A 25,492-nucleotide genomic window follows, 5' to 3' on the forward strand; every position below is an offset into this window, starting at 1 on the left:
CCAAAGCTAAACTAGAGGTCAGCAAACAATGCCGAGGCCCACAACGCAGGCCATAGGGTTAAGTCTTGTAATCAGCAGCTCAAGGCCAGGAAAGCCGGCTGGACAGGAGCCTCAGTGCTCCAGAGTTGGGCCCTGTGTTCGTGAGGCAGGGCGCACTCCTTGGGTCATCCAGTTCTCTCTCTCTCGTGATAAAACTGTGGCCTGGAGGCCCGGAGCGGAAGAGGGGACCGAACAGCTTTTTCTACGCTCCACATTTCCTCAGCGTGTGGAACACAGAATAGAGGCCGAGAGGGCTTTGGCCTAACGCGGTAAGAGCCGACTACACTCCGGCGCGCTGTGGGAACTACGCTTCCCACCATGCAACGCATCAAGAGGGGCCTTCCGCTCTCTCCCGGCATCTCGCAGGGTCGGCTGGGAGTTTTCATTGACCTCTGAGCTCCTCGGGTTCGGAGGGCCCCTCTAGGCCCCGCCCCTTTCTGAGAGGGGGCCGACCTCGCAGTGTCCCGCGAGCTGCTTCCTTCTTCCCCTCTCATTGGTCCAACCTAGCTGCCATTCCTGTGCGAGGAGGAGAAGTTGGTTACTGATTGGTGGATTCCGTTTGGCGCCAACTAGGAAAGGGGGGGGGCGGGGGAGCGGCAGGCCGCAGTGAGCAGCTATTACCGCGAAAGGCCTCCTTGGCAGCGACGGCCCGGGAAGGAGGTGAATGTCGGCCTGGTTGTCTGCACTCCCGGGCAAGAGAGTGAAAGAAAAGTGAAGAGTGTGAGCCCGGGTCGTTGCCTCGTAGCTCTAGCCGCTCCCCTTCCCCGACGCGCTCCGTTTGTTTGGATTTAATCTTCAGGTTGCCGGCGCCCCCCGCCCGCAAGCCTCGCGGAGTGAGGGGACGCACCCGCGCCTGTGGCTGGCGCCTGCCGAGTTTGGACACCCGCCTGTCCGCGCCTCTTGCCCGCGGCAGCCGCATCCCTGAACCGCGGGGTCGTGTTTGTATTTGACCCGCGGGCGCCGGCTGCGGGGCGCGCGGCCGAGGCCAGTGCCGGCGGGGCGGGGCGGGCGCGGCGGAGGCGGAGGAAGAGGGAGCGGGATCCCTAGGAGGCCCGGCGCCGCCTCCCTAGGAGGCCCGGCGCCGCCATGGAACTGGGCCCGGAGCCCCCGCACCGCCGCCGCCTGCTCTTCGCCTGCAGCCCCCCGCCCGCACCGCAGCCCGTCGTGAAGGCACTGTTCGGCACGCCAGCCGCCGGGGGCCTGTCGCCTGTCACCAACCTGACGGTCACCATGGACCAGCTGCAGGGACTGGGCAGGTGAGGAGGGACCGAGGAGCGGTGCCTCAGGCGTTTGGCCTGCCAGACGGCTCTCGGGTAGATCAGGCCAGAAAACCGGCCGCTAGGGTAGCGCTTGCCTCTCTGCCGCTCGGGGGCGGCCCCACCGACGGGGACCCGCCATGTGCACCCTCCCCCCAGGCCGAATGTTGGGCGGGAGAGGCCGTTCGGACCCTCCGGGGCCGCCCTCAGCCCCGAGACGGGCCGGGTAGGGGGTGGGGTACGCCTGGGCTCCCCACCTTCGCCACCCCTTTTTAGATTGCCCTGTGCTCTTCTGTCCTTACTCCACGAAGCTCTTTGAAATCTGCCTCCACGGGGAAAAACAGGCCCTCCTAGTCGCTCACTTCTATCCTTTGCAGAACCACCTCGTAGTTATCTTAGCTTTCTGTGAGTTCTGTTTCCTTCTCAGGCAAGGGACGTGGCATTTTCTTTCCTTGCGTTTGCGAAAATCGTCGCAATCCCTCGCCTCGTGCATATTCCTGCTGTGTCCCCCCCCCCCCCCCCGCCCCCCCCACACACACCCAGCCCCATGCTTTCCTAAGACCAGGTCTTTTAACTCAGCTTTCCACTCCTAAAATTTTCCTGCACTTTTTCCTTATTAAAAAATGCATCCCACCGTTTTTTTTTTGTTTGTTTGTTTGTTTTTTGGTAAAGCTGCTTTCTCATCAGTCTTGGACGTCCCATTTTCTAAAGAAGCACATGTCTTTTCCAATCTCTGAAAAGCAGGAACTTGTCCTGTTCATTCCCGCTCCTAGCTCTGTACCTAGAACACATGCTCTCATTTCAGGAAGTAGTCCAATAGTCATTGTCCTCCTCCTATCTGCAGTGTGACCAATGCCAACCTACTCTTTTCTCATCTCCTTTTATACGTAAGTGCTAACTGGGTGTTCTGTGTGGCCTAAGTGTTTTGTGGTGTGGCCTAGAAGTAATGATGGTTCATGGCAGTATGGCACCTTGCCCTGTCATGGGCTATCTCCTGTGAGTTACTTTTCTTGGTTTCAGTGAGTATGAACAACCCATGGAGGTGAAAAACAGCAGTCTGCAGAGAATGGGCTCCTCCGAATCAACTGATTCAGGTATTCTTTTAGTCTTTTATCATTTGTCTGCCTTGTGGGGAGCAGTGCTTGAAATTTGCTAGAACATGTGCTTTCACCTAGAAACTCAGTTTGGTGAGTGAAGGTAGCAAGCAGAAGTCTGGCATTGAGTGACAGACACCTGTTAGGACAGTACAAAGGAGCCCCGGTGGCAGTTTATGAAGAGAGGAAACTGTCAAGTGGCTGCAAGGAGGTGGTTTATGCTTGGTCTTGAAGATGAGTAGTAGTATGAAATTAACCATACCACTCTTTAAGTGGCATTCAGGAAATCTTATTGGTTAAAATTATGCGTCAAGTTATTGGAAGTATAATGAAATTATTTCAGTGAGCCTGCTCTGGAGAAACTGCCAGTACATCTTTATTCTAACCATAAGTTCATGTTAGTTTCCCTGGTGGCTCAGTGTTAAAGAATTTGCCTGCTAGCGCAGGAGATGTGGGTTCAATCCCTGGGTTGGGAAGATTCCCCTGGAGAAGAAAATGGCAACCCATTCCAATATTCTTGCCTGGAAAATCCCATGGACAGAGGACCCTGGTGGGCTGTAGTTCATGGGGTTGCAAAAGAATCAGACACGACTTAACCACTAAACAGCAACAAAGTTCGTGTTGGGGCAAGGTTTATTTGCACAGATGCTTTAGAGTAAAGAACTGCAAGAGCAAAAGTCTTAAGATGTAAGCTTCTTAAGAACCAGGGATAGGATTGTCATCTGTGGCAGTGTGGCAAGGAAGAGTGTCATGCCAGGAGCACTAACACTTAACTTCTTGTATGATTATTTAGACATCGTGGAGGAAAAGTGTGTGCTAGGCAGGCCCTGATGGCTCTGGGCCAGCTGAGCAGCATCTCCTTTATTCTGTTGCCTTTGAGTTGAGCACCTCACTTGGTGTTATCTTGTTGAAGGCAATAAATGCTTGCTTGTCAAAGGACATAATAATATTTTCCAACCCCCTGAATTATGTACATGATCTGACAGGATATGAAATATTTGAACAAAAAACTATTCCAGAAAACAAATACTTGTCCTTTCCATAGTTGGAAATCACAGAAAGTTAGCCTGGGTAACCTCTAACTGAATTAATAATCATGATTTAAGACCTTTTTTCTTTTTTTCTTTTTTTTTTTGAAGTGTAGTTGATTTACAGTGTTGTGTTAGATTTTGGTGTACAGCAAAGTGATTTAGTTATACATATATAGTTCTTTTTTATTGTAGGTTATTCCAAGATATCGAATATAGTCACCAGTGCTATGTAGTAGAACCTTGTTGTTTTATCTATTTTGTATATAGTAGTATTATCCCCCGCACTGTCCCCTTTACCCTTTAGTAACCGTAAGTTTATTTTCTAGTCTGTGAATCTGCTTCTGTTTTGTAAATAAGTCATGAGGTTTGGTTAAATTCTGTCTCCTCATAGCCTATTATCCAAGATGGTGTGTGCAAGGAGGAAAGCATGAGTAGATATACTATGAAAATGTTTGGACTTGTGCAAATATGAAGTTTTCGCAATCATGGCAATTCAGCTTCAATTCTGGCAAAAGTCCAAGCCATGAACCTTTGTTGACTGCATTAAAGAAACAGTACTAGTAGTTTTATGTACTTATTTTAATGAATAAGTGGTGTTACAGATACAGTTCAGTCGCTCAATCATGTCCGACTCTTTATGACCCCATGGACTGCGGCACGCCAGGCCTCCCTGTCCATCACCAGCTCCGGGAGTTTACTCAAACTCACGTCCATTGAGTTGGTGATGCCATCCAGCCATCTCATCCTCTGTCGTCCCCTTCTCCCGCCTTCAGTCTTTGCCAGCATCAGTGTCTTTTCCAATGACTCAGTTATTCGCATCAGGTGGCCAAAGTATTGGAGTTTCAGCTTCAGCATCAGTCCTTCCAATGAATATTCAGGACTGATCTCCTTTAGGATGGACTGATTGGATCTCCTTGCAGTCCAAGGGACTCTCAAGAGTCTTCTCTGACACCATAGTTCAAAAGCATCAATTCTTCGGCACTCAGCTTTGTTTATAGTCCAACTCTTACATCCATATATGACTACTGGAAAAAGCATAGCTTTGACTAGATGGACCTTTGTGGGCAAAGTAATGTCTCTGCTTTTTAATATGCTGTCTAGGTTGGTCGTAACCCTTTTCTTCCAAGGAGCAAGAATCTTTTAATTTCATGGCTGCAGTCACCATCTGCAGTGATTTTGAAGCCCAAAACAATAAAGTCTGAGGTGTGTTTGTTTTTTTTTTCCCCCCTACACAGGCTTCTGTCTGGATTCTCCTGGGCCCTTGGATAGTAAAGAAAAGTATGTATTCACGCTTTTAAATGTTTGTGCTTAGAAAAATAATTTTTCGAATGAAATTATTCATGCTCTGGACTGAAGCTCTGGATGTAGTGGTCCTGATTAAGACTCCTGGATCCTATAAAGTCTGCTATCTTTTGAGATGAGTAGTTTGTGTCAGCAGTTTTTCAGAACTTCCCTTCCTTTATTTTAGCTGTAATTTTGGGGTTCTGTTCTAATATCACTCAAACCCTTGCTCTGTCTCCTGACATCATTGTCCTAGGAGAACTTTGGTTTTTTTTGTTTGTTTGTTTTGCCTCCCTTGTAGGATCTCAGTTTCCCAACCAGGGATTGAACCCAACCAACCCATGGCAGTAAAAGCCTGGAATACTAACCCCTAGAAAACCAGGGAACTCCCTAGAAGGTGTATATTTTAAGAGATGATCCAGGCTTTTTTCACTAGAAGCCCAGTTATGGGGCTGCTTGTGAAAACAGAACAGCTTCAGAAATCTATTCTTCCATCTTGCCTCAAACAGGAATATGTTTGATGCTCCCCTCACCCCATCAAACGGTAGTTTAGACACTATGCATCTACTAATATGAATACCACTTTCCTTGCTCGATTCTCATGATTTACTTTCTGATCTCATTGCAGCCTTGAAAATCCCATGAGGAGAATAAATTCCCTACCTGTAAGTTAGTTCCCTTGTTTCTTTTGAGCTAATAACTGTTATCTGCCCCTTAGCTACCAGTAATCTTGATCATAAACCTTAATTTAGACAGACTGCTTTTCCTTACTTTGTCTCATAAACATTCAAAACATTCTACCTAAAGCAGCTTCAATAATGGTTGCCTCTTGAGGGCTTTTCCAACCAGGAAGGGGGTTCTTTTTATGCAAATGATGTTATTTGGGGGTTGATTTGGTACCTGAGTCCTTGCAGAGAGTGCTGTGTAGATCTTGTGAAGTTAGGTGTAAAGCCATAGAGTCCTAGTCACGTTGACTGGTTATCCACTGCACTGTGAGGAGCTAAGCCTCCCTAACCTACCACCATTTTTTTTTCCCTTTTACAACTGAGGTTCCATTCCATTTTCATTGATGTACCCTAATTCCTTTTTTCACTTTGACAGCAGAAGCTCTTGGGGTGTAGCCCAGCTCTGAAGAGGAGCCATTCTGATTCTCTTGACCATGATGTCTTTCAGCTGATTGACCAGGATGAGAACAAGGAAAATGTGAGTGCAGCATTAACCTGCTCGCCTAGGGGCAGAGCTCACACCCACAAGTGGCTGATGGAGAAGTAGCAGGGCTGTCTTCTGGGAGACTCAACCTTTATCAAAGTCATGATGGTATTTGGAGTCAGAGAAACCTGGATTGGAATCCTACTGCTTGCTAGCTGTGACCTTAGCTGTTTTTTTAGGCTTCTATGTTTAAATAGGAGTAGCACTCCCTTGTAGGACTGTTGTTGGAATTAAATGAGATAATGTAGAAAAGCATTTAAAATGGTTCCTGGCAGGTAGGAGTTGCTCAAAAGGTGGCTCTTAGGGGGAAATTACATCCAAGAACACTTTATGTGGAAGGGTCTGGGCAGGCCTTCCTTGCCTCTTTGTGCTGACCGTGGGATGAGTGAAAAGTTTAGGAAAAGGCTTCTTGACAGTGTTTTCAAGAACAAAGCCAACAAATCCCAGGGAATCTCAGGGTAGCTGAAATGGTAGCTTAGAGGGTGAGTTGCAGTTAGGCAGCCAAAAGCCCAGGAACACCCTGGCCTGGGTTCTCTCAAACCTGCCGGGGTGCTGTGCACAGGGCAGAGTTCAGTGCATCAGCTCAACTTTCCCTGTCTTCTTTCTTACTGTATTTCCATGTCTGTTTTCTCCCCTTCTTCATCCTCCACTGCAATGCTACAACGCATACTTAGAATCTTCTGGACTTATTACTTACAGAACCTACTGCCTCCATGAACTTTCCTAATGATTCCTTTGGCAACAGGGTGCCCTGAGGGAGGTAAAGAAAGAACAATTGAGTTCCTGTCTTGAGTGCTTGGAACACTAAGTCTGCCTCTGTGTAATGCTTTTAACCAGAGTCCAAAGCTGTTATTACACTATTGCCTGGTCTCTTTCCCACACTCCCCATCCCCTTACCCCCAGCTTGGCTTCTCCCAGGGTTGCCTGCTTATGGCTTCATTCTGAAGGGGAAATAGCATACGTAGGTTAAAGAGCTCTTGCTCTGGAGTTGTCCCGTCTGGGAAGCCAGACCTTAGGCACATCACTTAACCTACAGGCCTAGTCGCCTCATCTGTAAAATGGGGATGACTGGGTGGATAAATGAGCTCATGCACTGAAAGTACTTAGTGTGTGTGGGCAAGTAAATACTCTGATACTACCTGTGCTTGACAAGTTCTTAAGTGGATATTTTAGGGAGGGGGAATTATGAGTGTTTCTAAACTTTTAAGTAAAATGAAATCATACAGTATGTGTTCTATCACTTCTGGCTTTCACTCATCAATAGGTGAGATTCATCCATGTTGTTGAATAAACTAAAAGGATCTTTTTTTCCCCAGTTTTATTGAGAAATACTTGACATATATCACTATAAACTTAAGGCATACAGCATGATGGTTTGATTTACATATATTGTGAAATGATTGCAGTAGGTTCAGCTAACATCCATCTTCTCATATATTGATAGATACAACAGAAGAAAAAGAAAGGAAAAGGGGGAAATTGTCTCCTTGTGATGAGAACTCTTAGGATTTGCTATCTTATCGTACAGCAGTGTTAGCTACAGTTATGTTGCCATTAGTTTTTTTCTTCATTGCTTTTATTATGGAAAATAACATTAAATGTTTTCCACTTAATTGTCTCCTATTGGTAGGAAGAAAATGGAAAATATAAAGTCCTCAAATACAAGTCTAGACTGAAAAGTTTCAATTCCTGTTCAATTATATTGAAATGAAATTGCTTTAGACTTCAGAAAAAAAATTTTTAGTTGAAGTATAATTGACAGAAAGCTGTTGATTTAGTTTGTTGTTGTTGTTGATTTACTTTTAACTCTGTCTTGTGTACCTGGCAAATACTCATGTGTTTGTTAGAAAATAAAGTGTTTGTGGTGAGAGAAAAAAGTTCTGTTATTAGAAGTTAGCTTTTGTCTGTGGCCATGCTACCCTGTACGTGCTCGATCTCATCTGGTCTCAGAAGCTAAGCAAGGTCAGACCTGGTTAGTACTTGGATTAGAGAAGTTAGCTTTTGACAGAATCTTTAAAATACTTTTTGTTTTTTTTTTTTTACTTTATTTTTCGTTCTGCTGGGTCTTCATTGCCGCATGCGGGCTTTCTAGCTGCAGCAGGTGGGGGCTTCTCCTGTGGTGCAGCACGGGCTCTGGGCTTGTGGGCTTCAGTAGTTGCAGCTCGTGGGCTCTAGAGCGCAGGCTCAGTAGATGTGGCGGCACGGCACAACTTTGTTGCTCCGTGGTATGTGGAATCTTCCCAGACTGGAGGGCCCATGTCCCCTGCATTGGCAGGCCGGATTCTTATCCACTGCAACACCAAAGAAGTCCTGAAATTCTTAATTATACAGATCCATTGAATTAGATGAGACATGGGTTTGGAGACAGGTGATCAGTACCCACTTTCTTGCCTGCCTTCCAGAGCTATAGCTGAGACCCTAGGGCTGGTTTTCACAGACAGTGGATGATGTCTCATGTATACTGTCTTGCAGCAAGTCTTTGAGTTTAAGAAGCCAATAAGACCTGCATCTCGAGGCTGCCTACATGTTCATGGACTGGAGGAGGGTAAAGATCTCTTCACACAGAGGCAGAACTCCGCCCCAGCTCGGATGGTATGTGCTTTTGTACTCCTGGGAGTTCCTGATGGGAAGATAAAAGCCTCCGCAATCTGGAGTTAAAGACCCTGCAACAGCTCTAGCTGTCTTTACCTTGACTTTGTCTTTTGAAACTCACGTTTTGAGACTCAAATGTTCGGTGTTTCTGCTGTGTCTGGAGAGCAGACAGGAAGAAGCAGGGTGAGAGGTGGTGTGTTTGAAATACTGGACTCGAGCAAAGCATATTTGACCTTGTCAATCGTGGGTCATTCTTCTGAATGTGTGTATGGTGGGATTATCTGTCCTACTGAAAACTTGCTTTCTGAGTGCTGAGAGGTACTTCCCAGAGTGATTTTGTTTGGAGCGAGCGCATGATTTCTACCAAACTTGGTTTATTAAGAACTATTAGGTATTCCAGTGAACCCATTGCCTACAAGGCTATTTGACTGTATTTGTCCCAGGATTGTTTGTTTGTCAGAGATGGTCATTATGTCCCGATTTCCTACTGGTGATCTGACGGTGGTGGACTAGAGAGGCCCAACTTGAGCAAAATGACCATGTTCGGTTTCCACATTTTCCCAGAAACTTGTATCTGAAAATACAGCTTTCCAGTCTGGCTTAGGGCCTGAGGTTCGGGTTCAGCCAGTAAAGAGGCTACTCAGTAAACTTGAGAGTCACTTGAGGATTAATGCATTCACACCCCACCCCAAAGAGATTTACTGTTATAGAAGAGGAAAAAAATCTATCTCTGGACTTTTTTACTATCTGTGAAAAGTACCTAGAAAAGAATTCATTATTAACAGTGTTTGTCTCTAGATGGTAGATTTTTGAATGGATTTTATAAATTTTCTATATTAAATATATATTTTAAGATTTTTATAATTTTATGTATTTATTTTTGACTGTGCTGCGTATTTGCTGCTGGTCAGGCTTTTCTCTAGTTTCGGAGAGTGAGGGCTGTTCTTCACGGCAGTGTGCGGGCTTGTCATTGCGGTGGCTTCTTTTCTTGTAGACAGAGAAGATCGTGTCTGTCAGTCACACGGGCTTCAGTAATTGGCATGTGGGCTCAGTAGTCGCAGTTCCCAGGCTCTAAAGCACAGGCTCACTAGTTGTGGCATATGGGCTTAGTTGCTCCCAGGCATGTGGGATCTTCCTGGATCAGGGATCGAACCTGTGTCTCCTGCACTGGCAGGTGAATTCTTTACCACTGAAACACCAGGGAAGCCCTGAAAATCATTTTATAATGGGAGTTTTACTGAAAAAACAAGATAGGATTGCCTAATGAGATATACTCTATTTTGACTCCAGGAATGGTTTCTCCTAGGGAGAGTATAAGGGGCAGAAAAGCTTGGACTTTGCAGTCAAACGAGTGAGCGGTGTAATCTTGGTAACCTCTCTTAAGCATTGGTTTCCTGATTTGTTAAATAAAAATGGAAAATAGAGGATTAACTACCTTTAGTGTGTTGTGATGCTTAAATGGAATTATACATAAAAGGTTATATCCCAGTCTGAAAACAGGGTTTCCTTCATAGCTTAGTCAGTAAAGAGTCTGCCTGCAATGCAGGAGACCTGGGTTCGATTCCTGGATTGGGAAGATCCCCTGGAGAAGGAAATGGCAACCCACTCCAGTATTCTTGCCTGGAGAATCCCATGGGCAGAGGAGCCTGGCAGGCTACAGTCTGTGGGGTCACAAGAGTTGGACACGACTTAGCAAATAAGCACACAGCAGCACACCCAGTGTCTGGCGCAAGTAATTCCTCAGTTAAGATTGAGCAACTGTCATTTAAATTGCGAGTCTAAAGAACAAGGATGGATTTTCTAGAACTTTCTAGACTTTATATCCCTCTGTCAGAACTGGAGTTACAAAAAACATTTCTCTAGTCTGTTTTGTGGTCTTCACAGGGACTTGGTATCTTCTCACCCCTCCTCATTTTAGCAGATTATCATCTGTCACTACCCTCATGCTGATCCCTGTTCACCAGTAATAATCCTCAGAAAAAACAAGCCTTGCCCTTCATTGGAGGCTAGCCCCAGATCCCACCATGAGATGAATTGCTCCTGGGGAGAGTTCTTTGTGAAGGCTACCTGGCCTGACTCGACTCAGAACTGTGTGTGGATATCAGTTCATTTATAATCTTAGGTCTTATTTTTCCTTTGATTTGTAGCTGCTAAAACTTCTTAAAATGAATATGGTATATTTTCCTCATAAAAACTAGTAACCCATTCAGAGAAATCAAAGCTGATTATTAACAAGCCATGAATTCTGTCTTCTAGCTTTCCTCAAATGAAAGAGATGGCAATGAACCAGGGAATTCCATTCCTTTTATGCCCCAGTCACCTGTGACTCCCACTTTGTCTGATGAGGATGATGGCTTCATGGATCTTCTTGATGGAGACAATTTGAAGGTATGGTGTGAGTGTGTGCTTTCTGATCCATTTTTACTAACTTTCCCTGGAGAGCCGTCATCTGAAAAAGAACAGTGATCCCCCAACCAACTGATACTTTATTAAGGTTTCATTTACTTATTTAATTCATTTTTGGCTGTATTTGTTCTCGGTTGCGGCACTGGGCTTTCTCTAGTTGCAGTGAGCTGGACTACTCTTCTGTTGCGGTGCGCGGGCTTCTCACTGTGGTGGCTTCTCCTGTTGTGGAGCACAGGCTCTAGGCGCATAGATTTCAGTAGTTGCAGCTCGTGGGCTCCAGAGCACGAGCTCTTTAGTTGTGGTCCACAGGCTCAACTGCTCCACAGCATGTGGAATCTTACCAGGCCAGGGGTTGAACCTGTGTCCCTTGCATTGCAAGGAGGATTCTTAACCATTGGACCACCAGGGGAAGCCGTGGCTGATGCTTTTATTCATCTGTTGGGAACTTATTGAGACTCTGCTTCTAGCCTGATTAAATTCTATGGAGGTGTTCCAAAGAAAACACCGATGTGATCCTTCCTCCCCTGCAGGAGCTGACAATCGTTTTTTTTTTTTTTTCCTGGAAGGACATGAATCAGGGACTGAAAGAATAGCTGCCATGTGATGTAAAGCTGAGGAGACCAGTGGCTCCTCATGGCCCCTCAGGGGGCATTCCCTTAGCTATGCTCAGATAGCATCACTCTTACTCTCTTGACCTTAAAATGTTGTGGAGAGGGGAGGCATTAACCCTTAGAAGACTTCCTATTCACGCCTTTCTGGTATTCTGCAAGAAGAAATCTAACGCATTTTAACTAATGTTGTTTCTAATGGACCTTTGGACCTTTATGACACAGTTTTTCTTTGTTTAGAATGATGAAGAGACCCCGTCCTGCATGGCCAGCCTCTGGACAGCTCCCCTTGTCATGAGAAGAACTAGTAACCTAGTAAGTTCCAGTGTGTCTGGAGGGAGTGACAGGAATCTAAATTGTTTCCTTTGAGATTCTGCGTTTGAGCCTATGGGCCTATTTGACTGGTCACTAGTGTTTCCTGGTGTTGATGTATGCTGATTTTTCAAGGGTGTTTTGTTTTGTTTTAATACCCACCTACTTGTGTAGACTACAGACATCTGTTTCCATCAGGGACACTTTCAAAGGCTATGCCTTTACATACATCCTCATGTATGTAAATATCCAGGGAAAGTGAGCTCTTATCATAGTACACATACAGTTATACACTCTTAGGTATATGTATAGACACTGAATACATCTTTAATCCATGCCCCTGAACTATAAATGTGGAACAAATGAACTATTGCAGTCTTGAAGCCACTTACATATTTTAGTAGATTAATGTGCAAAGCTTTGAGAGATTAGACCACCCCAGTAAAATGGTATGACCAGATTTACTAAGTCCTTTTGAAAGATAACATTATTAATATATACAGTGTGAGAATGCTTAGGAAATGGCTTTCGGTTTTATAAGTTGGATGTAAAAACCATGAAGCAGTATGTGTAGGCCCTTCACAGCAGTGCAGTTTCACAGACATAGTGGAGTCATCATAGGGCCAGGGCTGAGTCAGAGCTGGCGTTTCTGCCCTTGAAGAGCTTACAAGGCCTCTGAGACCTTACTGAAAGCAGTAGACCCTCTTTCCAAAAATGCTTCCAGCTCTTCTAGGTTAAAAACAAACAGACAAAAATAAAACCTGTAATCTTGCTTTTCTGAACAACATCCTATTAAAATGAACTTCAGAAAAATAAGCGGAAAACCCTTGGTCTCTGGGACACGCTTGCTGCAAACTATCAGGAACATTTCAAAAGAAGAGGCGACACTGAAATGTTAGTATCAGCTGGAAAGGGAGTGCTTCACGGAGGGAGAGGGGCACAGGATGTGTGTGAAAGGATACCGAGTTCAGAAGGAAAAGCCCAGCCAGAGAACACTGAGTTGTAAACGGGCTGAGATGAGTTTAGATTGCTGAAGTCAGACTGTCTCTACCACTAGTCAGGTTGGCTGCTCTCAAACCCCGAGAAAGTAGTCCTCAAAAGTAGTACTATAGCACATCTTCCTGTATTTCCTTTGGCTTTGTAAGTCTTGAATTTAAAATGCTCTGGTACAGTCCAGAAAGAAAAACAGCCAAGCAGAGAGAATGACTTCTAAACAGTTTTGAAGGCACCCCTGCCCACTGCAAACTCAAACTCAACTCTGTTTTATGCCCTTAACTGGCTCTAATATATGGTATAATCCAGCTGCCTCATACCTTTCTGGGTTTAGGGGGGCTGTTAAAACCTCTTCAGGCTGCTCGAGCAAGGTGCAAATAATAAAGTAGAGGGGAAGAGGAAGCCAGAAGTGTGGCCCTGGCTGGAAGGTAACACTTGCTGGGGACTATCAGGAACCCTTTGACTCTTAGGACCCTGTGCAGAAGGTAGGCTTTTCAGGGCATAGGTAGTCTTCCTCATTTGTATCCAGTGTCAGGTTTGAACATGTTCAGTGAACACCAGGGTCTCAGTGTCTTCTCTGTGCCAAGGACTAGATAAATGGACAGTGTCTGTTTCCTAATTTAGGATGTGTGCTAAGTCCCTTTGGTCATGTCCAACTCTGCGACCCTGTGGACTGTAGGCCACCAGGTTCCACTGTCCATGAGATTCTCTAGGCAAGAATACTAGATGGAGTGTGTTGCCATGCTCTCCTCCAGAGGATCTTCCTGGCCCAGAGATTGAACCCCAGTTTCTTGTCTCCTGCATTGGCAGACAGGTTCTTTACCGCTAGCACCACCTGGGAAGCCCAATTTAGAATGGCTTGATCTTAAACCATCCCAGGAAGTCCTTGGTCTGTCCTCTTTACCATTCAAATCAATGTATTTTAATGAAACACGGGTCTCTTTTTTTCCCCAAAGGGCAATCGCTGCAAGCTGTTTGACTCCCCTTCAGCGTCGTGTAGCTCTACCATCCGGTCAATGTTGAAAAGACCAGACCGATCACTAGAGGAGTCCCCAGGTGGAAGCAGGAAGCGGAGGAAAAGCGTGGCTGGGGCCAGTCCGGAAGAGGCAGCTAGTCCAGAGAAGCCCCAGGAGGTTAGTTCTGCAGCTTCTTTTTCACTCAAAGATGTTATATCTGTCAGTTCTAAAATGCGTGTTTGGTTCTTTTTCTTTGCTGAGACTGGCTGTTTTTATTTTTCATTTGTTTCAGTCTTGTTCAGAATCGCCTGTTGAAGCATTTTTATGATGGCTACTTTAAATCCTTGTCAGGTAGTTCCAGCATCTGTGTCTGGTGTGGCTTCCTGTTGATTGTCTTTCCCTATTCAGGTTGAGATTTTTCCTGGTTCTTGATATGACAAGAGATTTTTTTCAGTTGTGTCTGTGTACTTTGGATATTATGAGGCTGTGTAACTGCTGTTTAGTAGTACTCCGATACTGCAGGGAAAGGGGGACAGAAGTTCAGCCTCCCTTGATGTGCCACTTAGGTAGGTCAGACCTCATGGCTGCTGGGCAGGAGTGGGAAGTTCAAGCTCCCTTCTAGACCTCCACCAACACCATCCCAGTGAGGTTGAGATTGGGGCACTTAATTACAGCTGGGCAAGTGTGGAAGTCTAAGATCCCCACTTGCTGTTGGGTCCTGGAGTAGGGCCATAGCTTTTTTCCCTTGGTTGGGTTTTTTTTTTTCTTGTGTCCTGACCTATTTAGGACTACTTTAGATTTGTTTCACAACATTGATTACAGTGTTTTTCGTTGTCACTTAGTATTTTAGTTCATTTCTCTGTGATGAGAACTCAAGATTTATTCTCAAGTACTTTCATATACACCATACATCTGACCTAACTGTAGTCATCATGTCTTACATTACATCCCTGGTTCTTGTCTCGTAACTGGAAGTTGTACATTTTGATCACGTTCATCTGGCCCCCCGCCTCCATTGCTTACCTCTGGTAACCCCACAAATCTGATCTCCTTTTCTATGAGTTTGATTTTTGTTCTGATGGTTGTGGTAGTGGTTAGCATTGTGTGTTTTCTGTTTTTTCATTCCCTGTATAAGTGATGTCATATACTTATTTGTCTTTCTCTGTCTGACTTACTTCAATTTCACTTAGTATAATGCCCTCAAGGTCCATCCATGTTGCTGCAAATAGCAGGATTTCCTTCTTTTTGTATGGCTGAATAATAATCCATTGTGTGAATGTGTATCCCAGCTTCCTCATCCATTCGTCTGTCAGCGAACACTTTTTCCCATGTCCTGGCTATTATAAATAATGCTGCTGTAATGTGAGTGCAGATATCTCTTGACCTAGTGTTTTCATTTCCTTTGAATATGTTCCCAGAAGTGGTATTGCTAGATCATATGTTTTGTTTTCAACTTTTTAAGGTACGTCCATACCGTTTTCCATAGCAGCCATCCCACTTTACAGCCCCACCAATACTGTACAAGTGTTCCCTAGTCTTCACATCCTTATCAACACTTGTTTCTTGTCTTTTGTTTTTTTGGCCACTCCACGGATTTGGGGGATCTTAGTTTCCTTGCCAGGGATTGAACTCAGGCCCTAGGCAGTAAAAGTGTGGAATCCTAACTGGACCACCAGGGAATTGCTCTTGTCTTTTTTTTTTTTTTAAGTGATTCATTTTATAATTAGATTTTTTTATTTTTTTTCCTTGTTTGGCTGTGCTGGGTCTTTGTTGCTGCTCAGACTTTTCTAGTTGCAGTGAGCAGGAGCTATTCTACAGTTGTGGCGTGTGGACTTCTCATCGTGGTGGCTTCTCGTTGCAGAGCACAGGCTCTAGGGCCCTCGGGCTTCAGTAGGTGCAGCTCCCGGGCTCTAGAGCACAGGCTCGGTAGTTGTGGCACGCAGACTTTGTTGCTCCAAGGCACATTGAGATCTTCCCGGATTGTGGATCGCACCCATGTCTCCTGCATTGACAGGCGGATTCTTACCACTGAGCACCAGAGAAGCCCCATCTTATCTTTTTGATGACAGTCTTTCTTATAGACATGAGGTGATATCTCACTGTAGTCTGGATATTGATCATCCTTTCATGTCCCTGTTGGCTATGTGTGTACCTTTGGGAAAATGTCTAGTCAGATCCTTTTCTGTTTTTAAAACTGGTTTATTTGGGAGGTTTTTTGTTTCTTTTGGTGGGGGGGTTATTAAGTTGTATGGATTCCTTACATTTTGGATATTAACCCCTTATCAGATAATGTGGTTTGCAGATTTTTTTTCCAATTCTGTATGTAGGTTGTCTTTTCATTTTGTTGATCATTTCTTTTAATGGATAGAAGCTTTTTAGTTTGATTTGCTGCTTGTACCTTAGGTGTCAGATCCAAAAAATTGCCAAGACCCACATCAGGGAACTTTTTCCCTGTGTTTTCTTCTAGGAGTTTAACAGTTTCCTGTCTCAAGTCTTTACTCCATCTTGAGTTATTGTGAACAATGTAAGATAGGGGCCTAATTTTCATTCTTTCACATGTGACTATTCCATTTGCCCGGCACCATTTATTGAAAAGACTTATCTTGTCTTCATCAAGCATTCTAGCTGATGGTATATGTGCTGTTTCTCTTCTAAACATGCACTTTCATTTTTCCCGTGGACTCCGTGTCCTGGGCTAGGCATGTGTTTAGCTTTAGTAGACACTGCCATATAACTTTCCAAAATGTTTGTCCAGTCAACCCTCTGTATCTGGGGTCTCCCTTCAACTGACTTTGGAACCCATGGCTACTGAGCACAAGCTGTACTGGGTGCCATTCCATATAAGCATCCTCGGGCCTCCTAAAACCAATTTCAGGGATACCAAGGGCCAGCTGTACTCACAACAGCGTGAGAGTCTCGTATCTGGTGGTGTTCATCCCTTTACTTTTACCCATTCTGGGGATTGTGTAGCATGGGCATGTGCGTGCTAAAGTTGTATCCAACTCTTCTTGACCCTCTTGACTGTAACCCGCCAGCTCCATTGGATTTTCCAGGCAGGGATACTGCAGTGGGTTGCCATTTCCTCCTCCAAGGGATCTTCTTAACCCAGGGATCGAACCTGTGCCTCCTGCATTGCAGGCAGGTTCTTTACCACTTGAGCCATCAAAGGGAACCCTGTGTAGTAACTTTTTTGCATTTCTCTGATAGTCATTTTTCTAGATTTTCCTATTACCCAACCACCTTTCTAGCCCATATTTCTATTGGGTTATCTCTTGTGAGAATGCTTTATGTATTAAGAGATGAATCTTTTATTGAGATGAATTATTTATCTGCCCACTCTGGCTTGCCTGTTCTTACCTCATCTTGTTGTTTTGATTAACAGAATTTCTTGATTTCTTTAAAACATGTTTTAATTTACCAGTCTTTTTATGTTTAGTGCTTTTTGTGTACTGTTTAAGACATCTCGACTTCCCCACGATTAGCCCTTTTGACATGCTCTTTGAAATATGAGCACTTCCTTGTTACTAATGACAAGGTGTTCCAGGTTTATCTTGTACATTTCTTGTCCCAGCCTGGATTCAGTCAGAAAGCTCTGGTTTCAGTAAACACATGTTATGGTACTGCATGATCTGTAGCTGGTTGAATTGGAGCTGCGGAATGGTGGCCCTAACCTCTGTGTTCAGGGGTCAACTGTAGTATTTAGGGAACACATTGACAAAGGGGTACGTACTGTACCCCTGGAGCGTCTCAGTGGGTAGAGCTGAGAAATACTTTTTGTAGACTTAAAACTAATTTTAATCTTCCATTTTTAAAAAGGAGAAAGCCTTTATTCTAAAGCCTGGTCTCATTCTCAACCTTTGGTTTGTTACAGATTCTACATCATCAGTCTTTATCCCTAGCATCTTCCCCAAAAGGGACCATTGAGAACATTTTGGATAATGACCCAAGGGACCTTATAGGAGACTTCTCCAAGGTAACTGCAAGCAGAACTGCATTATGATGCAGGACGGGGGAGGTCCTAACACCCCCTCCAGCCTTCCTCCCCTGAAGTGGCTCCTGGGTTATGTAGCCTCCCCTCCAACCCCCACTGAAGGGACACAGTTTGAAATTTAAAAAAAAATAAGGAAACATTCATAATCTGGTATACCTCCATTTCTTGGGGACTGTAGACCTTACTGGTACTGATCAGAGGTTTCACGTAGGAAGCCTGGACACCAACCCAAAAACCAGTCTTTCTGGGAACAGTGCTGCAGAAGAGTGTAAAGAAGCAGAAATGAAACTCTAGCCTTACTGTATATAAGTCTGTATGTCAAAAGGTCCTCTTAGGGGACTTCCCTGGTGGTCCAGCAGCTGAGATTCCATGCTCCCAATGCAGGGGGCCTGGGTCCAATCCCTGGTCAGGGAACTAGATCCCACACACCACAATAAAAAAATTCTGCATGCCAAAGATTGAAGATTCTATGTGCCAAAACTAAGAGTCTGTGCAGCTAAATTAATTAATTAATTAATTTTTAAAAAAGAAAGTCATCTTAGAATGTCCCAGATGGAGACTAAATTTCTCGCTTGTCCAGAGGAGCATGGTCCTTGTGGAAAAATGCCACCAGGGAGGTCCAGAGGAAGGTCTGCTGATGGCCTGGTACAGATTATCCACCTTTGTGCTGTGGTCAAATGTGACACCTTCCTGTGTCAGTAGTAACTTGTTTAGCCATGTGTAACTTGAAGGTCCCCAGACCAGTCTTTTACATATTAATGTAGCTAACATCTACTGAAACACTTACTATGTGTGAGGCAAAGATTCCAAAACAAGACAGGGTTCCTTCCCTCAAGACACTTAACATGTGGTAAGACATGCCATGTGGACATGTACCACCTGGTAATTGAAGTAAACATCAGTGCAGTGTAAGCATTAGACTAAGAAATAAAAGAGTTATGTCAGCTAGGTGGTTGGGGAAGCTCTGGGGCTGGGCTAGACATTTCAGCCAGGTAGGAGAGATAAGTGGGAAGACAGGACTTCCCTAGGGGTCCAGCGGTTAAGACTCTGCACTTCCAACACTAGGGACGCGGGTTCAATCCCTGGTCTGAGAGCTAAGGTCCCATATGCCAGCATGGCCAAAAAAAATAGAAGACAGTTGTAGTCTGAAGGGAAGAGCAGGCCAAGACCTGGGTGTGGTGTGTCCTCGCTGGTAAAAGCTTGCGTCTGAATTGAAGCTATTGGTTGGTTGTTGAAATGACCCCACACATGACCACAGGGTTGGGTGAACACTAGACTCTGCCAGTCACTTTTGTAATTGCTGGTGTGCCCATCTTCCCCCCTCAAGGCTGGGTGGGTCTCACTTATTCCACCTCCAGTGTCTCCTCCAGCGCCGTGCTGCAAAAGTCAGGTGCTCAGTAAACAGTGAAGTCATTCCTCGCTGTGTCCTTTTTAAGTGGTGTGCACAGTCTGGCTGCTGACATGAGGGTTCCCGACAAAAGCAGGTGATAAAGGAATTCACCTGAGGTGTCTGGATTCAGGTCTGGCTTGCTTGCTGGCTGACTTTGGGCAAGGGGCCTAGTTTTGACATCTACAAATGGGGATAATGTGCCTCATAGGGCCATACGAATATTCAGTCTTAGGATATTAATGAAGTGCTTACACAAATAACCAGTACGTTCTATTAGATTCATGTTTGTTTGTTTGTATAAGCTGACTTTTACCAGGAAGGCAAGCACTATAAATGTTGCCTTTATAAGCTTTCAGATTTGCTAAGTATTTCTTTCTCTTATTAAGGGTTACCTCTTTCATACTGTTGCTGGAAAGCATCAGGATTTAAAATACATCTCTCCAGAAATTGTAAGTTATCCTTTGGGGACCTGCCACCCATGCGATACTGGGATCTAGTCATTCCTGGCAGCCAGAGGTGACTCTCCTTGGCTCTTTCTCCACAGATTACATCTGTTTTGAATGGCAAGTTTGCCAACCTCATTAAAGAGTTTGTCATCATCGACTGCCGATACCCATATGAGTATGAGGGAGGCCACATCAAGGTATAGATTCTTGGGGCTTGTGGGTAAGCTCTGCTACTGTGGGAGGCATAGCAGGAGCCCTATAGACAGTATCTGTGATTTATTTTTATTTTTAAAGGAGGGGGTGATACTTGGCTGCTTGTTATAATGCTCACATGCTGCTTATGAGAATTGTAAAAAGAGGCAGTGGGTGTAAAAGGCATTTGATTCCTGGTGCACTGAAAGAATGCTCCCTGGTGTGCACTAATCATACAGCAAACCGCGCCCTGTTTTGTCCCCCACGCCATCACCGTCAGGGGGATTTCGAGGTGGAACCCACTGACTTCTATGCCTGGGCATGAACCTGTGAGGAGAAGCCAGTCTTTGGCAACATGGGCCAGGCCTAGTGATGCCTCTTACGTTTATAGTTGAGTTAAGCTGTCTGGTGAAGTGGGTGTTGGAACAGTTCATGTGTAACTTGCCCAGGAAGAAAGCCATTGGGTTGAAATACATTGTGTGTGTGTGTTAAGTTGCCTCATTGTGTCCGACTCTGTGACCTCTGCATGAGGGGAGCCTAGCCCGCCAGGCTTCTCTGTCCATGGAATTCTCCAGGCAAGAAGACTGGAGTGGGTTGCCATGCCCTCCTCCAGGGGACCTTCCCAACCCAGAGATTGAACCCATGTTTTTTACGTCTCCTGCATTGGCAGGTGGGTTCTTTACTTCTAGTGCCACCTGGGAAGCCCGTTGAAATACACTAAGAGGTAATTTAAAGACAGTGTTTGGGTCTGCCACTCTCTTAAGGCCATGAAAGTCCCTACATTGACATATGCCACTCATACAGCGCACAGGCATAACAGAATCTTGAGGCACCCATGTGAAGACCAGTCTCCAAGAATCATTAGTGCCAGCGTGAGACCTAAGCCTCTGGTGTCTTCACAGGGTGCAGTGAACTTGCACATGGAAGAGGAGGTTGAAGAGTTCTTACTGAAGAAGCCTATCGTACCTACGGATGGCAAGCGTGTTATCGTGGTGTTCCACTGCGAGTTCTCTTCTGAGCGCGGCCCTCGCATGTGAGTGGGCTGAGTATAGTTCATGTGTAACAGATGTTTCTTAAATCCTTACCTGTTGAGCAGTCAGTTGATTTCATGAACTGCTTCCTGGAGTGTAGTTTTAGGTTCGACCCAATGGTTGCACCACGGTCGTTGTTAAGGGCTTAGAAGGGCTCTGTGGCCTCCCCAGTCCAGCCTATTACTCTGGTGTTCCCTCTGCAGCATGCCCCAAGGATCGGGCATCTGCTTCATCACCCCCACTCCTCAGTGAGTCCTGGACACTGCTGGGCTCGGCCCATTGTTCAGCCTGCCTTTATATTGAATTGAACTCTGGCTCTCTCGGTTCCCCCACTGCCCCTAGCTCTGCTTGTGGGGCTGCTGTTCTCAGGTGGCATCCTTCAGGGACAGTGTGGTGACTCCTTATGCAAATACCAGAAAAGCGTGATGTCTTCTCGGCAAAACTTAACATGATGCTTTCAAACACTTGTCAAATCCATGTTCGCACAGAAGAGGGTTATGTTACTTTCAGGTTATTGCCACACTAGAGGTGAAAAGAACTGCGCCGCCTGCCCCCGCTAATACACAAGCTTTTATGACCAAGGCCCTATTATAGTTTACTACAGAGATAAATTTTATACCAAAATAAGTGGAAGTATAGCTACAATAAAGCATCACTTCAGATTTAAAATAATCAGTGGTGGTGGTGGCAGAGAGGACGCTAGGTGGGAATCAAGACACTGTTTAACTTGGAAAGTGGGGAGGAGATTGTCCGCCTTTCAAGACAAGGCCTTGGAACTGGCTGTGAGCAGGGTTCTGAGGGTCGCGGGTGGCAGAGGAAATCACATCTGGGCTCTGTTTGCAGGAGTGCAGGTCAAGCTGGAGAGATGTGTAAGAAGCACCGCTTTGACCATGCAAAGCTAATCAGACTCTGGCTCTCCTTCTCCTTTACAGGTGCCGATACGTGAGAGAGAGGGATCGGCTCAGTAACGAGTACCCCAAACTACACTACCCAGAGCTGTATGTCCTGAAGGGCGGATACAAGGAGTTCTTCCTGAAATGCCAGGTGAGATGGACTCTCTGGAGGGCACAGGCCACCCCTCACTACCCCCTAGTTGGTGGTCATGGCTGTTTCCTACCCAGGGTCTGGGGGTTTGCCCTGAGCACAGAAGGGGCCTAGAACCGGCCCCCACCCTACCCCAGCAGAGCCTTGTGGCTCCCGGCAGGGAGGGAGCAGGAGTGTGCGTGGGAGGCCACTGTGCCCAGATCTTGTCCTGTCTTCCCGCCAGTCTCACTGCGAGCCCCCCAGCTACCGGCCCATGCACCACGAGGACTTTAAAGAAGACCTGAAGAAATTCCGCACCAAGAGCCGGACCTGGGCTGGGGAGAAAAGCAAGAGGGAGATGTACAGCCGCCTGAAGAAGCTCTGAGGGCCTCATGGCCAGGCGGCGGCAGCCTCCCCGCCCTCCCCACTCCCCTCTTTGCTGCAGAGAAACTTGAGCAAAGGGGCCAGCAGCGCGACACTTGGAGAGAAAGGCGGAGGCCTCCACGTCTTAAACCTACCTCCCACCCTCCCGAGGTTGGAGCCCAGAGCCTCCCGCTGCCTCTCCGTCCCTGGAAGACGTCCTTCTTCAGCAGGGCGCTCAGCCAAGGCTGTCATGTGCCGCAGCGGGGTTCCGAGCAGCAGTCAAGGCGTTCTGCCTCCTCCTCCCCCATGGTTGGATGGGCCTCCTGCGGCCTCGCTGGGCACTGGCCTTGTCTCCTGAGGGGAGAGATGGAGAAAAGACTGCCAGACGCTGCTGGCCAGACACCAAAGACGGCCCGGGAAGCACAGGTCTTTGTGGGCTAGCCCACATCATTAATTTATTCAACTTCACCAATCACTTTCTTTTCTTTTTTTTAAAAAAAATCAACTCCTGGAGACTTTTATTTAATTGCTTCTTTCAGTTAGAATACTGCCATCCTAGGTAGGATTTTATCATCCCGGGGAGTACCTCTGCCTTTCATTTTTAAAGAAAAAAAGAATAAAGGAGGGGGAAGAAGAGGGATGTGAGTTGTGGGACAGAGAACAAGGGGCTCTGTCTGTTTCCCCCGGGAGGCACTGCAGTACTGGGGCTGCTGCTATTTACAGCCAAGGACTGAGACACTGGTGGGAGCAGGCACCGGACTCAGGCTTGGCTTCAGGACATAAGCTAAATCTCCCAGACCTACCTCGAAGGCCCCTGAGACTTTCCGGGGGGGAGTGATCCTGCTCTTCCTCACCCCAGCTCCCTGTGATGTCACTGGGCAAGAGTCACGATCAGGAAAGCACTGGAGGCAGCTTCCGTGGGGATACCCCCAAGTCAGTGTTGGAACGTATAGAATAGGTATCCCAGTGTCAGGGGGCAGGGATGGGGGGGCTCTGTGGGATAAGGGAAGGGAGTGTACTTTTGAGTGTATTCCTTCATTACTCTGATACTCATTGACAGCTTCTGTTTTTTTTTTTTTTTTTTAAATAGCCCTTTTATGAGTCAAGGAGTATGGAATCAGTGTTGGCTGGGCCCCCCAAGGGTGGGGAGAAGGGCTGGAAGTCCCGGGCATTAGAAAGGAGTGAGTGCTGGCAGAGATGACTACAGAGTGTGTTTCTCAGGAGGCAGCAGCGTGGTGGGTTTTGAAGGTACAACTTGGAGTTTATCATGTTTTAATTTGAGGGACAGGGAGAGATGGGTCATCACCAGTTGTCCCTCATCTCACCCCACAGAAGTGGGGATCTCAAAGGAACACCTCCCAAGGAGCTGGGGCTGAGTGGATTGATTCTGGACAGGGCTGTTTGGTGCCTGCTCATCCCTACCCTTAGGCGCTGGCTTCCTCACCATCTCTGCTCCACCGGGGTGTTGCCAAGTTTTTCTTATATTCAAAAGTCAGTCTCCCCTCTTGCCTCAGCTTCCTGTTCTGGGGGTGGGGAGGAAATCAGTGATACTGGAGATGACTGGTTGCTATGTTATGGGTTTGAGTTGCTTTCGACTATAAAACAATCTTGTTAGAAAAAGTATATGGGGAGGAGGGGAACAGAAGGCCTCTACCCCCACACACACTGAGACCCATCTGAATTGGTTTCCAATCTTGTTTGTAGGGATTCTGTTGGTTGAATGCCTGAAAAGGGAGGTGGGATGGCCTTCAGATCATACCAGCTCAGCTAGCATTGCTAACCAACTGTTGCAGGCTCTGAAAATAAAAACAATCTTGAACCCATGCTCTTTGCCTGCTTCATGGTGGATTTAAAGGGAACTGTGAGTCTAGATCTAAAGACCTGGGACCACACCTGGCTAAAAGCACTGGCTAGAGGCAGTGACATTTTCTCAAGATGCCAAAGAGCTGTCATGTGGCCTGACATCAAGGTTGACCAGATGACCTTCAGTTACTCCCCTGAGTCCAAAAGCAAACTTGTGATTCAGATTGATTTGCAAGATGAAATGGGGATAGGAAAAGCCTGCCTGGACTTACTGACATTCCCTGACAAGATGTATTAATTCATAGGATTGAGCAACAGGCCAGAGGAGGGACCAGTATAAAGGAGATAGGAGTTTCAGTTGTGTTCTGAAGGAGCCAGAGAGGATACTGCAGAAGAAAATCAGGCAGATGGTGAGTCATGGGCCCACATGCAACCAGGAGAACTTGGATGTGTGATGCTGGGGGCTACTGCCAGAGTGGATAACAGCTGGAGCAAAAGTCTGTTAAAAAATAGAGTGGAGCCTGGATAGCAGTGAATTTGTATTCCTTTATATTTCACCCATGGTCCCACCTCAAGCCACACCATTTTTGGGATCTATCAGCAGAGAAAGTGTGGAGTCCTAAACAATGGACCATTCCCTCAGTCTTCAGACACAATTCCCTTCTGGTTTGCCTCTTTAGTAGAAGCTTGATCCCAGCCTTTAAAAAAAAAAAATTATTAGACGATTTGTTAAGAAAGGAAATTTGTGATACCAAAGTCCAGTGTTAATGTGCTCAAAGATTTGGAAGGGAGAACACATCCCCAGCGTGAGCACTAGTCTCCCCACTGCCTCTCCCGGATGGTTTATTAACCCAGGCTTCCCTGGTGGCTCAGGATAAAGCATCTGCCTGCAGTGCAGGAGACCTGGGTTCAATCCCTGGGTTGGGAAGATCCCCTGGAGAAGGAAATGGCAATCCACTCCAGTATTCTTGCCTGGAGAATCCCATAGACAGAGGAGCCTGGCAGGCTACAGTCCATGGGGTCACAGTCGGACACGACTGAGCGACTTCACTTTCTTTCACTTATGCAGAGAGATACTTCATGTCTAAACACTTCCACCCTACTGTCCACTCAACTCTTACCACACTATTGTTTCTTATAGAGTATATATATAGGTATGTGTGCATGCTGTCACTTCAGTCATGTCCAACTCTGTGACCCTATGGACTAACCAACAGGCTCCTCTGTCCATGGGATTCTCCAGGCAAGAATACTGGGGTGGGCTGCCATACCCTCATATGTATGTATGTATATATACACATACATTTAAAGAGAGAGAGAGATATATATATATATATATATATACACACAGGTGATTTTCAACGACATGTAAAATCACATGGCTGTAGTCAGTTTAACCCATCCCATACTGCAGTACCTTCCCAAAGATAAGACCACATATTCCTAATGAGAAGATTTGAACGTTCTGATTAGTTA

At 45.9% G+C, this 25,492-nt stretch overlaps 1 protein-coding gene across 4 annotated transcripts; it reads left to right on the forward strand.

The window, feature by feature from the left end:
* The first annotated feature begins 622 nt into the window (after window positions 1-622).
* On the forward strand, window positions 623-24,036 carry CDC25A (cell division cycle 25A). Of its 4 annotated transcripts, none has more exons than XM_006065195.3 (15): window positions 627-1,295; window positions 2,316-2,389; window positions 4,656-4,698; window positions 5,330-5,366; window positions 5,806-5,904; window positions 8,383-8,502; window positions 10,759-10,890; window positions 11,757-11,831; window positions 13,778-13,954; window positions 17,649-17,750; window positions 19,545-19,607; window positions 19,703-19,801; window positions 20,699-20,829; window positions 21,760-21,871; window positions 22,095-24,036. In XM_006065195.3, the coding sequence occupies exons 1-15, from the start codon at window positions 1,126-1,128 to the stop codon at window positions 22,233-22,235; spliced, it is 1,575 nt and encodes a 524-aa protein (XP_006065257.1). In that variant the 5' UTR covers window positions 627-1,125; the 3' UTR covers window positions 22,236-24,036. The 4 variants fall into 4 exon arrangements, with proteins under 4 accessions (XP_044789724.1, XP_006065258.1, XP_006065257.1 ...); XM_006065194.3 differs by having other exon boundaries at window positions 628-1,295; window positions 5,803-5,904; XM_044933789.1 differs by lacking the exon at window positions 8,383-8,502 and having other exon boundaries at window positions 623-1,295.
* The last annotated feature ends 1,456 nt before the right edge of the window (window positions 24,037-25,492 follow it).

This window comes from Bubalus bubalis, chromosome 21 (genome assembly GCF_019923935.1).
Source record: "Bubalus bubalis isolate 160015118507 breed Murrah chromosome 21, NDDB_SH_1, whole genome shotgun sequence".
Taxonomy (NCBI): Eukaryota; Metazoa; Chordata; class Mammalia; order Artiodactyla; family Bovidae; genus Bubalus; species Bubalus bubalis.